The 18,738-nt window shown below is 41.2% G+C and overlaps 1 protein-coding gene across 8 annotated transcripts in view; it reads right to left on the bottom strand.

Moving 5' to 3' along the window:
- The window catches only part of Septin1 (Septin 1), a 231,472-nt gene that overhangs the window by 108,363 nt on the left and 104,371 nt on the right, over positions 1-18,738 (bottom strand). For all 8 annotated transcript variants that reach the window (XM_076213809.1, XM_076213811.1, XM_076213808.1 and 5 more), the window contains 2 exons: positions 17,815-17,938; positions 10,295-10,429 (listed from right to left, as the gene is read on the bottom strand). In XM_076213809.1, coding sequence (XP_076069924.1) covers positions 10,295-10,429; positions 17,815-17,938 — 259 coding nt within the window. The remainder of the gene's footprint in view (positions 1-10,294; positions 10,430-17,814; positions 17,939-18,738) is intronic.

The raw sequence follows: 18,738 nt of genomic DNA, 5'->3' as shown, positions 1-18,738 counted from the left end.
TCCATCCACCTCATCCTAGGACGTCCCCTCATGTTCACTCCCTCCACATCTGCCTTCCATACCTCTTTTACTAGTCTTTCTTCACTCATTCTTTCCATGTGTCCAAACCATCCTAATATTCTTTCATCAACCCTCTCTCCCAAATCCTCCTCACCTCCTCATTTCTCACTCTATCTAGCCTAGTAACCCCCACCATACTTCTCAGACACCTCATCTCAAACACATTCAAACTCCTTCTCTCTTCTTCTCTTATGTTCCACGTTTCTGCCCCATACAGTGCTGTTGGCACAATCACTCCTTCATACAGTCTCCTCTTCGCATCCATTCCCAAATGTCTATTTCTCATTACACTCTTTAAACCACCAAGGCATTTACTCGCTTCTCTCAATCTACATTCTACCTCCACCTTCACTCCACCTTTTCCTGCTACACTTGCACCCAAGTATCTAAAACTATCCACTTCCTCCAGTCGCTCTCCCTTAATGTTCACTTCCAGTCTACTGCCACTTTCACCCCTTGTACATCTCATCACCTTACTTTTACCCACATTTATCTTTAGCTTTCTTCTATCACATACTCTCCCAAACTCTGCCACCAGCTTCCTCAATCCCTCCTCTGACCCTGCCACAAGTGCAGTGTCGTCCGCAAACAACAGCTGGCTCACCTCCCACTTTTCTCCATTTTCTTTAACCATCTCCAATCCCTGACTCACTACCCTAGCATTTACCTCTCGCACCACCCCATCCATGTATAAGTTGAACAGCCAGGGCGACATAACGCATCCTTGACGAAGTCCCACCTTTACTTCAAACCACTCACTCTCTCCATTTCCAATCCTAACACATGCTCTACTACTCACATAAAAACTCTTGACAGCTCCCAAAAGCTTTCCTCCTATCCCATAAATCTGCATAACCTCCCACAGTGCCTTTCTGTCTACCCTATCATAAGCCTTTTCCAGATCCATAAAAGCCCAAAAAACATCCTTCCCCTTTCCTATAGCTTTCTCACATATCTGTCTTACCACAAAGATCTGATCTACACAACCTCTACCTGTCCTAAATCCACACTGTTCCTCACCAATTACTCCTTCTGTTCCTCTCCTAATCCTCTCAATTAAGATTCTCCCATAAGCCTTCCCTACTACACTCAACAGGCTAATCCCTCTGAAATTACTACATTCACACTTGTCCCCTTTTCCCTTGTAAAGAGGAACTATACAGGCACTACTCCAGTCCTCCGGTACTCTACCCTCTCTCCAGCAAACATTAAATAATCTCACCAACCAGTCCACCATCACTTGACCTCCCTTTTTCAGACATTCTGCATGACATCTATCCAGACCAGGTGCCTTACCTGCTTTCATCATCTTTACAACTGCCTTCACCTCATCCTTCCTTATTTCTCCTCCATTCTCCTCATTCATCACTCTCATTTTCTTCGTATTTCCCACTGCAGCTATCTTTCCTTCCCTATCCTCCTTCACATTCAGCAACTCCCTAAAATATTCTGCCCATCTTCCCCTCACTGCCATCTCTTCCATTATCAACTCTCCATCTGTACCTTTTACCTTTTCTTCCTTACTTGATTCGCCTCCTCTTCCTCTCTTAATTTCTTTCCAAAACATCTTTTTATTACTTTTTATTATTGGTATATGTATGATAGCCAAATGGCACAAGTGCCATGACCCCCCCCCACACACACACACACATACAAATTTACAGGTTTCTGCCAGTAACTTCTCAGCTAGCTATTCCTCAGGGGGGGAGGTGATGGGGAGAGGAAAAAAAAAAAAAAAAAAAAAAAAAAAAAAAAAATAATAATAATAATAATAATAATAATAATAATAATAACAATAAATAAATAAAAGAGGATACTTGCTATAAAGTCTCCACAAAGTGTTGGGAGTCAGGTTGCAAGAGGTGGCAAGCCGCCTGTGCACTGCCAGACACGCAATATGCATTTTTAAACACCCCAAGCCACATAGTCAGGGAGTATGTAAATATACCTTCATGGTTCCTGATACATCTCTGTAATTCATGTTTTTTTTTTTCTGTTTTTTTTTTTCCAACTGTGCAATTTATTTTCCTGCTGGTGTGGTGGTGTGTACGTGGCATGTGTGGCAGGCAGCGTCACCCTGCCATCAGCCTTGGCAGGGTGAATGTGTTGCAATGTACTCCAAACATTCTCTCCCTAATTCCTTATTTAGGTGAGTGCTATTTGGGTTTTCTATCCACCATGCCTGCCAAGAAGATCAAAGTTTCAATGAAGGCTAAGGGAAAGCTGGTGTACCAGAAGTTCAAGAAAAGGCAACAAGAAGCAAACTGTGGAGTGGATTCTGCCTTGCAAGAGTGTTGCCCACCTACCACCACCACTACAATCACCTGTGAAGCATGCACCTGAACTGCAGAGATATGAAGTGATCACCCAGGTAGAAGAAAGGCCACTTGACATTAGGAAAAGTCATCTCACTGTTGGTAAAGAAGTCTTGAAGGTGGAAGATTTCTTTTACTAAAAGAGAAAAGACTAGAGAAATTAGTGAAATGTATCGGGCAGTGACGAATGCTGTGAAGTTTGACACATCAGTATAAATTTTTTTAAATTTTATAGTAGTGAAATGCGATTGTGATAAGATTATGTATGAAGATGAACCAGAGAGAGTGTCAGAAAAATAAAAAACAATCAAAGAAGTGTACCACAGTAATCTGAGAATGGTTTACTGTAGTATGGTAAATGACCGTGATAATTCTGGTTTGATGACACTTTGTGCAATTGTTGGAATGCAAGATTTCTCAAAAAGACAGTACCAAAAATATAAAGAAGTAATTTGCAAGTGTCAGGGAAAATTAAAAATTATCAATTGAGATCTTAGTCCATTTTCAAATATTATGAAGATCAAATTGACATCCATCCCGATGTCAATGGTGTCCTTGATTTTGGTATGTCTTTTGATGGCACCTGGATGATCAGAGGTCATAAATCAAGGATTGGTGTTGCATTTGTGGTTGAGTGTTGTATTAGTAATGTTATAGACTGAAGGAAAAGAGACCTCAAGAAAGGAGAAGATTACATTTTGGGTAGGTTCTAAGACCCTCAAACCTGGCTACAATGTGTTTGGTGGTGCCAGATGAAACCCTTTTCTATGTATTCATGTTTATATTTGATATATTTTCTTATATTTATATAATAGAATTCCTTGAACTCATTTAGAGGAATCAGGAGCTGGAGGGTATGGATGTACAGGAACCAGAGGATATCCCCTACTTGTGAGAAGCAATAACACTTTTTCTTCCATTTTATTACAGTTCCATAACTATCACATCGTGACAAAAAAAAAAAAAAAATCAGAACAATATCTTCTCTACCAAGAGAGATAAATAGTTTCTAAATTGAGAGATCTTTACTTTTTTATTTAAAATTATAGAATTTAATATGTTTTCATGATGATTTATTCTAGATGAGATTGTACCCCTGTCTGGGATATTGGCTGCATGTTATTGTGGCAAAATAGCATGCAGTTGATAATTTAGGGTCTATATGGGGTGCCCCTATGGACCAGAGCCACACATCATTTTGTCTGTGATAGAGGAAAACTGTTCAAAGAGAAATGATGACACTTTTATAATACGACTGTCCCTTCGTTATGCTGTCTCCCAACCCCTTGTCTGTCCTGTACAATTTCTCTGAATATTCATTTCCTTTTTCGCCAACCTACCCTGTGGTGGGGGCAAAAGAATACTGCCACCAAGTATTTCCACTTGCATCATAAGAGGCAAGAAAAAAGGGATGGGGATTGGGACCAGGCATCTTTCTCCCTGTAGCCCCACAGGGTACATTCCTAAAAAAAGTAAAGGCATAAGAGGGTCTAGGAGTTTTCCAACCAGCACCCTAAAGTCTGGGTCTTTTAATGTGTGTTGATGTGGTACAGATGAGAGTAAAAAGGAAGAGATAGGTAGTATGTTTGTGAGAAGAAAGATAGATGTGTTGGACTTTGAGTGAAACTAAGTTGAGAGGGAAGGGCGAGTGTAAGTTTGGAGTGAGGGAGAGAAGGGGTGGCTATACTAGTATGTGAAAAGATAAGTAAATGTGTAGTGGAGTGGAAGGAGGTTCCCTCAAGGATAATGTGGATGAAGGTGAAACTGGGAAAGGAGATGTGGGTTTTTTTAAGTGCATATGGGCCTGGTAGTGAGAAGAGTGTAGAAGAAAGGGAGGATTTTTGGATAGATTTAAATGAGTGCATAGAGGATTTAGGGATAAACGTCAATGTAATAGTACTGGGAGACCTTAATGCTAGGGTTGGAAATTAACCAATTGACGGAGTGGTTGGGAAATGTGGAGTTCCAGGAAAGAATCGTAGTGGATAGTTGATGGAGGAGATGTGTCTAGAAAGAGAGTTGATGATAGCAAATACAGTGTTTCGGAAGAAAGTCAAGCATAAGTACACATGGGAGAGGGTGGTGGATGGAAGGGTGGTAGATAGAGCGTTAATGGACTATGTAGTGGTAGATATGAGTATAATAGGAAGAGTTAAGGATGTACATGTGCTAAGGGGAGAGGGTGGGGGAATATCAGATCATTTTTTGGTGGAAGGTAAGTTGATAGTGGAAGATAGATGGAGAAAGAGGAAAAGAACAAAAGGTAGGGAGGTGCTCAGAGTGAACTCTTTAAGTGAAAAGGAAAAGGAGGAGTACAAGAAGTTGAGAGAGGAGTAGGAGGGAGTGAAGGATAGAGTAGAGCTAGGAGTGGAAGAGGAATGGGGATGGTTCAAGGAAGAAATCACAAAGTGTGCAAAGATGGTGTGTGGAACAAGAAGGACAGGAGGAAATAGAAAGAAGGGTAGTGAATGGTGGGATGAGGAAACAAAGAAGGTTGTAGAAGAGAAGAAACGAGCTTTCACAGACTGGTTACAAAATAGGACGAGGGAGTCATATGAGAGGTACAAAGAAAAGAAAAGAGAAGTAAAGCACAAGGTAAAGGAGGCAAAGAGGAGAGCAGATGTGAAATGGGGTAAGAGTATGACAGAAAATTTTGAAAGCAATAAAAAGGTGTTTTGGAAAGAAATTAAAAGAGGAGGCGAATCAAGTAGAGAAGAAAAGGTAAAAGGTGCAGATGGAGAGATGATAATTATCATCTCTCCATCTGCACCTATAATTGAAGAGAAGACTGTAAGGGGAAGATGGGCAGAATATTTTAGGGAGTTGCTAAATATGAAGGAGGATAGGGAGGGAAAGATAGCTGTAGTGGGAAATGCTAAGAAAATGACTGTGATGAGTGAGGAAAATGGAGGAGAAATAAGGAAGGATGAAATGAAGGCAATTGTTGAAATGATGAATGCAGGTAAGGCACCTGGTCTGGATGGATGCCATGCAGAATATCTAAAAAAAAAAGGAGGTACAGTGATGGTGGACTGGCTGGTGAGGTTAATGTTTGCTGGAGAGGGTAGAGTGCCGGAGGACTGGAAGAGTGCCTGTATATTTCCACTTTACAATGGAAAAGGGGACAAGTGTGAGTGTAGTAGTAGTTGTTGTTGTTCCCTAGACTGTCTGTCCGAGCAGTCCCGTCTCCCCAAGGAATGCCACTCCCGAAACTGGGTTTTCCCACAAATCCTTTATAGAGCGTATGTTGTGTTGTTTGCGTGCATGATTGTGTATAATGCAGTCTTCTTTTATGTGTTGTATGGTATGGGGTGAAGTGTTACATCCTGGGCAGCTGTTCACAATGCGGTCATCCAGCCTCTTCTGGTAGCTTAGAAGTGCTGGGTGGTGGCCGCACCGCAGTCTGGCCAGGTGGACTCTGTCCTTTCGTGGGAGAGAGGATTCAGAAGGGTGGATATCAGGGGGTCTGGCATGCAGCAGTGTGTTGTCTTTCAGTGTGTTAATGGAGCGGTGAGTGATATGATTATGAATATGTTTCTGGAGGCTAGTATTTGGTGGTTGTGGAGGAAGAGAAGAGAGTATCTGTGCATGATAAAGGTCGTTGGGTGTTGTTTTAATGTTTCTTGGTGTGTGTGGGTGTTCTGCTATGTAGTGTAGCGGGTGTGATGTGTTTGTGGTGGCTGCGGCAAGTGTTTGTGTGCCTCTCATGTCGAGGTCCTGGAGCTGCAGCGTCTACATCGTGGGACCACCCCCCAACCCCAAGAGTTGGGGGCCAAACAGCAGCAACCACCCCTGGCCATCAGCTCTACGCAGGTGGCACCGATCCCCAAGTGTAGTAGTTTCAGAGGGATTAGCTTGTTAAGTGTAGTTGGGAAGGCTTATGGGAAGATCTTGATTGAGAGGATTAGGAGAGGAACAGAGGGAGTAATTGGTGAGGAACAGTGTGGATTTAGGACAGGTAGAGGTTGTGTAGATCAGATTTTTGTGGTGAGACAGATATGTGAGAAAGCTATAGGAAAGGGGAAGGATGTTTTTTGGTCTTTTATGGATCTGGAAAAGACTTAAGACAGGGTAGACAGGAAGGCACTGTGGGAGGTTTTGCGGATATATGGGATAGGAGGAAAGCTTCTAGGAGCTGTCAAGAGTTTTTACGAGAGTAGTAGAGCATGTGTCAGGATTAGAAATGGAAAGAGTGAGTGGTTCGAGGTAAAGGTGGGACTTTGTCAGGGATGCGTCACGTCGCCCTGGCTGTTCAACTTCTACATAGATGGGATGGTGCAAGAGGTAAATGCAAGGGTGGTGGGTCAGGGATTGGAGATGGTTAAAGAAAATGGAGAAAAGTGGGAGGTAAGCCAGCTGTTGTTTGCAGATGACACTGTGCTTGTGGCAGGACCGGAGGAGGGATTGAGGAAGTTGGTGACAGAGTTTGGAAGAGTGTGTGAAAGAAGAAAGCTAAAGATAAATGTGGGTAAAAGTAAGGTGATTAGATGTACAAGGGGTGAAAATGGCAGTAGACTGGAAGTGAGCATTAACGGGGTCGTCGAGCTCGAAAACGAACTTCGTCAATTATGATCGGAAGTTCGCGAATTGTTAATATGTTATATATACATATACTGAGATGTTCACCACCAATTTTCATATCATTTGGTTGAAAAACAATGAAGTTATTAGTAAAAAACAGTTTTTGACCAATTACAAAAGTTCTATCTCCTCACTTATCCATTGACTGAGCATGCTGAAATAAATTCCACAAATGGTCCATAGCAATACCTAAAAAATCATTGTGGCGTTTTTGGAATTTCCTCTTAGTTTAGGAGAAAGAATTTTTTTTTTGAAACGTGTCATATTTTTTTTCAAAATGCAATATATCAACTTCTATCATGAAAAAAAAAAAATCCCCACAATAAAAAGTTTGCAAATTTATTCAGCTTTCAAATGATCCAAACCCCATTAAAATCGCCCGAGTAGTTACGGAGGAGATAGAAAAAATGTAGAGAAAAGGGTAGTTTTGAGATATTGAGCTTTGAAGTTCAAAATACATTTCCTTGCATTTTTTTGTATTTTTCATTTCGATTTTTTTCTCTGCGCCAATCTTCATGAATTCTATGTCATTCACATGTTATTATAAAGTGTAGCTGGTACCTGATCCCCCGTTTTACGAGGTATCAGGAGGTCAGAAGGCGAGGGTTTCAGGAAGTGACGTCTCTCATTGTCTCCAGGTTCGCTTAATAAAAACCCCCGGCTTGAAATCGGAGCTGAAAGATAGTTAGATAGAGATAGATAGACTTTATTTGGCAATGAATCAACGTTTTTGTCTTGTTCAAGTGCTTTTGTAATGATGGAATTGACTCTAACCAAGTGAGAAAGAAGATTATGTGTCCTTCCAAAGTTATGATCAATGACAGTCGCTCTTGTGATGAAAAAAAAGCACACGGAGCGTCATTTGTAGTCTCGTGATGTATGAAACGTATGCTCGATGGTTGCGGTGGCGTCATGTGAGAAACGAGGATAAGGGGGGCGGAGGAAGGGTTAACACATGTCCCGCTTCGCGCGTCGCGGGCTGGCGCAGCAGCAGCACTATTCAAGGTCACTGCTATGAGTCGTCACCAGTATCTCAATGATTTTATTCAGTTTCTTAGCTTTCATGAAACACACGCTTCTTCTTCGAATGTTTAGGCATTCTTGAAATGATTATAGCTTCAAATAAAAGTAAATAAAAGTTCTATATATCTATCTATCTCCAAGGAACGAGAATTCGATTTCTCTCCACAATGATTTGCTCAACTTACGTACCGAGTGAACAGATCGCAGACTAGGATGTGTTTCCAAGTAGTCTATATTAGTAAATAACAAAATACAACGCATTTGTGCCATTTTTATTGCGATGAAATAACTTAATCGAACATTTGTGCAGCGAAAGTGTACTAGAAAGTGGGGGTGGGGGGCAGAAAAATAGCCATAACTCCTTTATTTTTTGGTATTTCGCTGAAATATTTCAGGACTGGCTTGCCAAAGGCCACTAGATGACAGGGCATTTTTTTCGAATATTTCGATTTTTTTTCGGAAATTTATCGCGACGACCCCCTTAAGGGAGAGCAACTGGAGGAAGTGGATAGTTTTAGATACTTGGGTGCAAATGTGGCAGGAAAAGGGAGTGGAGGTGGAGGTAGAATGTAGATTGAGAGAAGCGAGTAAATACCTTGATGGATTAAAAGTGTAATGAGGAATAGACATTTGGGAATGGATGCTAAGAGGAGACTGTATGAAGGAGTGATTGTGCCAACAGCACTGTATGGGGAAGAAACATGGAACATAAGAAAGGAAGAGAGAAGTTTGAATGTGTTTGAGATGAGGTGTCTGAGAAGTATGATGGGGGTTACTAGGCTAGATAGAGTGAGAAATGAGGAGGTGAGGAGGAAAACAGGGGTGGAAAGGGAGTTGGGAGATAGGGTTGATGAAAGAATATTAGGATGGTTTGGACACATGGAAAGAATGAGTGGAGAAAGACTATTAAAAGAGGTATGGAAGGCAGATGTGGAGGGAGTGAACATGAGGGGATGTTCTAGGATGAGATGGATGGATGGGGTGAAGGGGGCTTTGGGGAAGAGGAAGGACGGGAGAGGACAGAAGACAGGGGTGAATGGAGAATGGTTGTATATGGATAATGTTGTGATGCATGAGGTGGAATGGGTGGGGGGATGGGGGTGAGGTAGTATGTGTGAGCAAATTTTGACGCAGCCCGAAGGGATTTCTCCCCATCTCCTTTTATGCATGGGGGGACAGAGAGGGGGGAGGGTCGCCAATTTAATGAAGCGACCTTGTTGTGGATGTGCTGTGAATTGTGATACTGCCTCTGACCCAGGGCAGTGGACAAGGTGCAGGGATGACCCGTCATCCAGGAGGTGCTAAGATAAGAGGGAGGGTGGAGGGGATTGGAGTGTATTTAGGGATGGAATGGGTGGGAATGATTTTATGCCTTTTTTTTTAAGCTATGTATGTAAATTGTATGAAGGAGTGATTGTGCCAACAGCACTGTATGGGACAAACATGGAACATAAGAGAGGAGGAGAGAAGGAGTTTGAATGTGTTTGAGATGAGGTGTCTGAGAAGTATGATGGGGGTTACCAGGTTGGATAGAGTAAGAAATGAGGAGATGAGGAGGAAAACAGGAGTGGTAAGAGAGTTGGGAGATAGGGTGGATGAAAGAGTATTGGGATGGTTTGGGCACATGGAAAGAATGAGTGAAGAAAGACTAGAAAAAAAGGTATGGAAGGCAGATGTGGAGGGAGTGAACATAAGGGGGGGACCTAGGATGAGATGGATGGATGGGGTGAGAGGGGCTTTAGGGAAGAGGGGAATGTCTGTTGAGGAAGGAAGGGGGAGGATAGAAGACAGGGGTGCATGGAGAATGGTTGTATATGGAATATGTTGTGATGCATGAGGTGGAATGGGTGGGGGGATGGGGGTGAGGTAGTATGTGTGAGAAAAATTTGACGCAGCCCGAAAGGATTTCTTGTCTTCTTTTCTGCATGAAGGGACAGAGATGGGGGTCACTGATTTAATGAAGTGGCCTTGCTGTGGATGTGCTGTCTTGCAACACTGACTCTGGCCCAGGGCAGTGGACAAGATGCAGGGATGACCCATCATCCAGGAGGTGCTAAGATAAGAGGGAGGGTAGAGGGTGGAGGGAAGTGGAGTGTATTTAGGGATGGAATGGGTGGGAATGATTTTTATGCCTTTTTTTTGGCTACCTCCCCTGTAAGGAGGAAAAAGCCTTTGGTATATGTATGTATGCATTCTTTTTCATATTCTGTTCTCTTTCAATTTCTTTTCTGAATATGATCTGGGCTATATATTGGGCTGACACTGTATGGGTTAAATATACATGCACAAGAGTGAAATACTTTCAGACATCTTACCCATGTCCAGCTGGATTGATAAAGTAGAAACAGCAGTGGACACGATTATCTACAATGTGGCGGCGGTTGAGTCCAGACTCATCCTGCAGGTAGCGTTCAAACTGGTCATCAATGTACTGCAGGATTGACTCGAAGCTGAAAAAGAATTTATAAGAATGGGTCTAAAGTCAAAGCAAATGTTGCTACAGGTTACTAACATTCTTTAAATGTATTAATTCAACCAATCAATTAATCTGCTACCCCAGTTCTCTCTTGCAGGTGATCCATGCCCTTCAGGATATTGGCCATGACCACTGGTTCAGCCCACAACCCACTTAGATTTTGTGGAGCTGTCTGGAGAGTCTAAGTGTGGCTTAATGTGTTCTTTGTCTACTGTGTGGGAGATCTAGCACATTTAGCATTTGTTAGGTTAATTCTGTTGTGGTACTGTTTCAAAGTAGGGTGGTCTCCTGAGAGGTCTCTATCTATATACAAAAGGCTTTTCCCTTGTTATAAGGTCCTGGTATGAACCAGAAGAGGTTGGGGCCAAATAGTCATAACAAGACCCTGCCTCCATGAAGGTATATATCACTAGGAGAAGCTTTGGTTGCCCAGGGCAAATACCAAAACCTATGACCAAAAGTACACCTACAAGTTTTTTCAACACCAAGGGATGATTCTTCGACAATTACCTCTCTTCTCCTATTAGCCAGAAATGTAGAAAGCATCCCTAAATCCACCACAAATTACATATGTCTATCATACTCCAAACACATTACCTTAAGCCATCAGACCAAGGGCTCAGTTCAATGCAACTTATACAAAAATTGGGTCCACCTCACTTGCACAACACTTGCTGACATAAAACACAACACAAACACCTGGACCTGTTCCTCATGCCCACCCCTGACCTCTCACCTCTCCACCTTCAGCCTGCATCCTCACCTACACTCCTACCCTTGAACTCCTCTCTTCCCCTATCCTCCCCCACCCACTCCCCTCCTACTAACCTTATCCTAATCCTCCCCACCTGTACCCCAACCCCATGCAGCAACCTCCAATACATATAGAATACAAAACACCATCATCTTACAGTTACATGTTAATGGCATCAACACAAAAAACATGAACACTTTCTCAGACAATACAACATACACATTATCATCATACAAGAAACAAAACTTTGACCAAAAAGTAAAGAAAAGAAAGAGAGAGAGAAAAAAAAATATATATATATATATATATATATATATATAATTTCACCACCATCAGACATGACCAGTCCAATGGCATTGCCAGTGGACTTATCACACTAGTCCACCAATCCATCTGCTATGCAGACACAAGCTCCACCACCAAAACTCTCTTCCCTCCCACCAACAGCATCACTGAAACCCAATCAATCCAAATCTGAACAGGTAATAAATCCAGTCACAAAAGTCAACATGAACATCCTCCCCCACATCACAGTGGTGGCAGTGACACTCCTTGATTTGCCTTTAATAGGCAAAGCCAAATGGAAATATTTGCCAATTGAGTGGACAAGGGGGAAGCAATGGTATGTCAGGGTCATTACAAAAGCAAAAGAGGAAAGATTTGGGAGTCTTGATAAAAGACAACCTGTCACCTGGCGGATATATCAGCAGGATTGTGGGCGAGATGTATGGACTACTGCAGAAGATTAAAGTAGCTCCCATTACATGCCTGAAGAGATGATGAAAAAACTCATCGAAACCCTCCCCACACAGAGTGATGGATATAAGCAAGATTGAGAGAATACAAAAGGCAGCAACCAAACTGGTCCCCAGCCAGGCAGATAAACCATATGAGGAAAGACTAAAAGTACTGGGTCTGCCAACTTTGAAAGATTGAAGAGATAGAAGTGACATGATTATAGTGTTCTGGTCACTAAAGGGGATAGATTGCATTGATAGAAGAGATCTCCTGATTAAAGATGGGAGTAATGTATAATTATGTGGAATAAGCTTAGGTGACATTGCCCAAGCTCAAACAATACAAGAGTTCAAATGTAAACATAACTGGAAATCAAAGATATAGATTAAGTTGGAACTGTACATGAATTTGAGTCTAGGTATATTAGAAAATCAGAGAATAGGAGATGGGACCCAATGAGCATTGCTCCTTTCCTGTATGCTACAACTGGGTAAATACAGTTGAGGTAAAACATTGCTGGTTCCAACACTGGGAGACAGTCAGGAAGGAAAAAGTAATTTTTGTCATGTTGTGACAGTGGTGACAATGGTGGCATGAAGCGACACTCTCTTAGATTTGCCTTTAACAGGTGAACCCATATGAAAACACTTTCCATTGAATGGACAGGGGGGAAGCAAAGCTATTCAGGGTCACAATAAGCAAATCATTGCATATTTAAACTTTTGAAGAGAGTCAGGGAAAGAAAATAGTGGTCTTCATCTCTGTAGATGTTCCTGATAGGAAACAAAAGGTGAAAATTAATTCTAGTTTGTTTACATCAGTGTTGTCTTTTCATGTTGTATTTATACTAATTATGGCAGTGGAATTTGTGCCTTCCCTTGCAAGGAGGAAGTGGTCAATGGTATATGTATGTACACTACTGTTAGTGCAGACAGTTTTGCAAACTTTTGAAGAGAGTCAGGGAAAGAAAATAGTGGTCTTCATCTCTGTAGATGTTCCTGATAGGAAACAAAAGGTGAAAATTAATTCTAGTTTGTTTACATCAGTGTTGTCTTTTCATGTTGTATTTATACTAATTATGGCAGTGGAATTTGTGCCTTCCCTTGCAAGGAGGAAGTGGTCAATGGTATATGTATGTACACTACTGTTAGTGCAGAAAGTTTTGCAAACTTATCAAATATGAATGATGGTCTGCATTTTTGGGACCTGTGTGACATCTCATTCACAGAAAACTGTGCGGGAGAAAGTGACGAACTGGCAACCTTCAGCCATCCATCCACACAATAGCCATGTGAGACAAAGCCGTTCAGTGTGTGACTGTCCCTTAGTGGAAGTATTTTTTTCGTGTTGTCACCAAGTTTCTTCATTTTTCCTCAGTGTTCACTGACTTTTGGGGTGTGCCTGCCCTTTGCATGATGCCTGGAAATCACACAGCATATGATAACATTGTGAAAGTGATTGAACTACACAAAGTGGGAAAGAATAATTGAGAAACACTACACGAAAACTTAAAGTAGCATATGCTAATGTTGATGGCTTACTCTTGGCTAGGTTGGAAATAAATGACTACTTAGGGATAAACAAGCCTGATATATTGTGTCTAGTGGAGACCAAACTCTCAAAAAAAATTTGACCTACATTTGGGGAATAATAGATATACCTCCTGAAGAAGAGACAGAGAAGAAAAATTGGATGGAGGGGTGATGTTTGTGGTGAGAAATGACATAAAGGTGAAAGACGTAAATCTGAGTGAAGGCATGGCTAAAGCAATTCAACTAAAAATTAGTACTACATATACATACATATACCAAAGGCTCTTTTCCCCCTTTACACGGGAGGTAGCCAAAAGACAAAGGCATAGACACCACTCCTACCCATTCGATCCCCTACATACTCCACTCCCCTCTACCCTCTTCCTTCTCTCTTATCTTGGCATCTCCTGGATGATGGGTCATCCCTGCATTTTGTCCACTGCCATGGGTCAGAAACAGTGTCGCATGACACACATCCACAGCAAGGCTGCTTCATTAATTTGGCGACCCCCTCTCCGTCCCCTCATGCAGAAAAGAAGATGGGGAGAAATCCCTTCGGGCTGCATCAATTTATTTCTCATACATACTTCTTCACTCCCCATTCACCACCCACTCCCCCTCATGCATCACAGCATCATCCATACACAACCATTCTCCATTTACCCCTATCTTCTGTCCTCTCCTGTCCTTCCTCAACAGACATTCCTCTCTTTCCCAATACCCCTTTTACCCCATCCATCCATCTCATCCTAGGTTGCCCCCTTATGTTCACTCCTTCCACCTCTGCCTTCCACACCTCTTTTACTAATCATTCTTCACTCATTCTTTCCATGTGTCCAAACCATCCTAATACTCTTTCATCAACCCTATCTCCCAACTCCCTTTCCACCCCTGTTCTCCTCCTCACCTCGTCATTTCTCACTATATCTAGCCTAATAACCCTTATCATACTTCTCAGGCATTTCATCTCAAACACATTCAAACTTCTTTTCTCTTTCTCTCTTATGTTCGATGTTTCTGCCCCGTACAGTACTATAGGAAAGAATAAAAGAGAATTCATGGTGACATATGCCCCCTCCCCCCTGATGCAAGAACTTGAATGAAGTCAAATATCAAGAAATGTTATTTGATACAGCTTTTTTCATATAGAAAAATATTAAAGAAAATCGCAATATAGTCCTTAATGGAGATTTTAATTGCAGTTGGGTTTACTGGGAGGAATGGGAAGCAAGCAGCAAAGCAGACTCCTGGGGAAATGCCCTGAAAGTATAGCAATGGAGAGCACAATGACCCAATGGCTAAAAAAAGTGACCAGGGTAAGAGATGACATTCCTGGAAGATCAGGTCCGTTACTGACCAAAGAGCCAGATATCCAGCTCATTGAAATACTTCCCCATAGGGAAAAGTGACCATATAACAATTGATTTTCCACAGGAGGATGAGGAAATAGAACTAAGGAATGAATCACACAGGCAATGATGACTCAGTTTTAGTAAAGCAGGTTACTTAAGGTTGAAAAAATTCTTTGAAGAAGCAAACTAGGAGGAATTCAAGAATACCATGGGAATAAAGAAGAAATGGGAACTCTTGACATTCACAAACAGGGAGTGAACAAATGTGTGCCAAAGACTAGTGGAAGAAGCAGATACAGGACTTATTAAACAAAAAGTGTGAGGTTGCAAGAAAGGCCAGAGATGTGGCTTGGGCAAAATGACGGAGAAGCAATAAAATAAAAGAAGCCAACAAACATGCTAGGAATGACTATACATGAATTTCACAAAATTTTACAAGAGGATGAAAGCAATTTTGAAAAGGGTGTAGTGGATAAATGCAAAAATAAGTGACACTGTTTAACAGGTTTATAAATGGTAAATTGAGACACAGGGAAGTAATCTGAAAGTTAATAGTTGGTGGTGGGGTCTTTGAAGAAGCCTCAGCTTCAGCAGATATAATGAATTAAAATTTCTAATCAGTTTTCACAAAAGAGAACACTTTTTTAGAGGAAAGTGAGGGGAGCAAAAAACCTGGTTTAGAAGATATAAATGTTGAAGTGAAAGAAGTGTTTAATCTCTTGAAGTCATTTGATGTGACAAAAGTTTCAGGACCTGACAGGATCTCAAACTGGATACTTAAAGAATGCAGGGAGCAACTAGCAGACAAGATTCAGCCTTATTACATGTTCACTGAAATATGGCATTGTGCTGCTTGATTGGAAAAGGGCAAATGTGATCCAATTTACAAAGGTGGAAATAAGGAGACACCACTAACTCACCAGCACAGCAGTGAAATCATGTGATCAATGGACCAAATATCTTGAAAAAATGAATATTCTGGCAGATCTGGATGGTCATGTGTGTCAAACCTTTCAAGTATTTACTCGAGAGTGATTGATGCACTGCAATGCAGAGATGGGTGGGTTGACTGTGTGTACCTAAACCTAGAGAAGGCATTTGATAGAGTACCTCACAGTTGACTAATGTGGAAATTGGAGGACTGAGAGGCAAACTACTAGAATAGATGAAATATTTTTTGAAGGAAAGATATATGAGGACAGTAGTAAAGGATAAGATGTCAAGATTGACAGCAGTAATGAGTAGAGTTCCATAAGGGTAAGTGCTTGCACCAATAATGCTTACTGTTCATGTCAATGGCATGATGGAAGGAACAAGAAGATATGCCAACATCTTTGCAGATGATGCAAAAATCATGAGAAAGTGAAAAATGAGGAGGATGGTAGACTATTGCAAAATGATCTAAACACTATTTTTGCACAGAGCCAGACTAGGAAACGAAGTTAATACCAAAAATGCAAAGTACTGGAAATGAGCAATTGTGGCAAAAGGCCTTTCTTAAACTATTCTTTGGGAAGTGAACCCATTACAAAAGCTAGAGGGGAAAGATCTAAGAGTCTTGTTTGATAAAAGATAACCTGTCACCTGACAGACATATCAGTAGGATTGTGGGAGAGACACATGGACTACTGCAGAAGATCAAGGTGGTATTCCCTATATGGATGAAGAGATGATGAAAAAACGCATCTAAACCCTGATCTGTTCAAAACTGGAATATGTGTCAGTGGCATGTTCCCCACAGTAAAGAATTTAAGCAAGATTAACAGAATATAAGGAGCAGCAATCAAACTGGTTCCCAGCTTGGAAAGACTAATAGCACTGGGTCTGCCAACTTTGAAAGATTGAAAAGAAAGAGGTGATATGATATTCAGGTCAATAATGGAGACAGATTAAATTGACAGAAGAAATTTCTTGATTAAGGATAGGAGGGCTTTAAGAGGTCCTGGTAGCAAATTAAGAAAGACCACAAATCTAATGGCATGTAAGAGTTTTCCATATACAGGCACAAATGCTTGAAATAGCTTAGGTGATAGAGCACAAGCTGGAACAATACACAAATTCAAATCTTAATATGATCATTGGAAATCAAGGATACAGATTATGTTGGAACTATACAGAAATTTCAGGCTAGGTATGATAAATTGGAGAGTAGGAGATAGAACCCAGCTAGTGTTGCTCCTTTCCTGTATACTACAATTAAGTAAATACAATAAGGTAAATGAATGGGTGATTGTGTCTGACACTGTACTTGGAATCTAAATGGAGGTAGAAAAGAAATCTAAATGTATTTGGAATTAAGTATTTCAGAAGTATGGTGGGTGTTATGAGGATGGATAGAAAGAGAAATTAAGAGGGTTGAAGGAGAACAGAGGTGGAAAGGGAGATGACAGATAAAAGGACACTGGGATGGTTTGAGGACCTGGAAAAAATGAATGAAGAAAGACTAGCAAAAAGGGTGTGGAAGGTAGATATGGATGGAGTGAACTTCAGGAATAGATCAAGAATGAGATGGATGGATGAGGTGAATGGGGCTTTGAGTACAAGGGAAATGTCTATTGAGTAGGGAAGGGAGAAGGCCAGAGATAGGTGTGAAAGGAAAATAGTTATAAATGGAAAGTAAATAGATGTGACATGTAGAATTTTCTAATAATCTTCTCTATTTCTATATGAGGGGATGAGAAGGGAAGGTTGCCATGTAAATGAAGTGGCTAGCCCTGCTGTGGATCCACTGTCTTGTTGCACTGCTCAGGCAGTGAGCATGGGACAGGAATGACCCTTCATCCACAAGGAACCAAGATAAAACAGAAATGACTGAGGGCTGGGAGGTGCATGCCTTGGCTGGCTACCCCCTTTGTAAGGGGGAGATAGGCTATTAGTATATATAGATCAATATCAGTACCAAGACTTACCATTAAAATGATCAAAGAACATGAAAATGTTATATGAATGACTCAATGTACTTTTATATATATAGTTCCCTTACCAGTCTGTATTATCAATGGCATCGCCATAACCTGGTGTATCTACCACTGTCAATCGCACTTTCACTCCACGCTCTTCAATTTCCACAGTAGATACATCAATCTTTACAGTCTTCTTGATGTTATCTGAAACAACAAAGATGCATAAATTAGGGTGGATCTATCAACACCAATTAAACTATACTCCATTCCAATGTAAAGGTGCACTTGATTTCTGCTGTGTAGCTCAGTACAGTTGGTAGTTCTGCAGATTCCTGCTCTACACAGGCACCAGCGACATGCAAATTCCTCAACTTCAGAAAATATTATATCTATTCACTTTTTTCATATGATAGGAAAATTTGGTTTCAATCATTAGAGTTATTCTACATCTATAACAAAATTTTCAAAACTCAATAGGGTAAAAAACTATGTGGAGTTGAAGTCAAGGAAAAGAAATGATCAGTTTATACACATCTTTATTTATAATCCATGTCTGGGGTACTGACTCCCCATCCAAGGTACTGGCTGCATGTTACTGTGGGGTTTAAAGCTGCTACGTAGCATGCAGCTGATACTTTAGGATCTATATGAGGAGCCCCTATGGACCAGAGCCACGTATAATTTTTGTCTGTGGTAGAGGAAATCTCTATTCACAGAGAAATGATGATACTTATTATACTGCGACTGTCCCTCCATTATATTGTCCCCCCAGTCGTTACTGTCCTTTACCATTTCTCTGAATATATTTTTATTTCACCTAACCCTGTGTGTGTGTGGGGGGGGGGGGAATACCACTAAATCTTTCCACTTGAGTCATATGAGGCGACAAAAATGGGATGGGGATAGGACTAGGTATTCTTCTCCCTGTAGCCCCAAAGGGGACATTCCTAAAAAAACCTAAAGGCATAAAAGGGTTTGGGAAGAGTTTTCCAACCAGTACCCTA

Source organism: Oratosquilla oratoria, chromosome 32 (assembly GCF_046742065.1).
Source record: "Oratosquilla oratoria isolate Oo_2021 chromosome 32, ASM4674206v1, whole genome shotgun sequence".
Lineage (NCBI taxonomy): Eukaryota > Metazoa > Arthropoda > Malacostraca > Stomatopoda > Squillidae > Oratosquilla > Oratosquilla oratoria.
The sequence above is the reverse complement of the archived record's forward strand: the minus strand, read 5'-3'. Positions and strand labels throughout refer to the sequence as shown.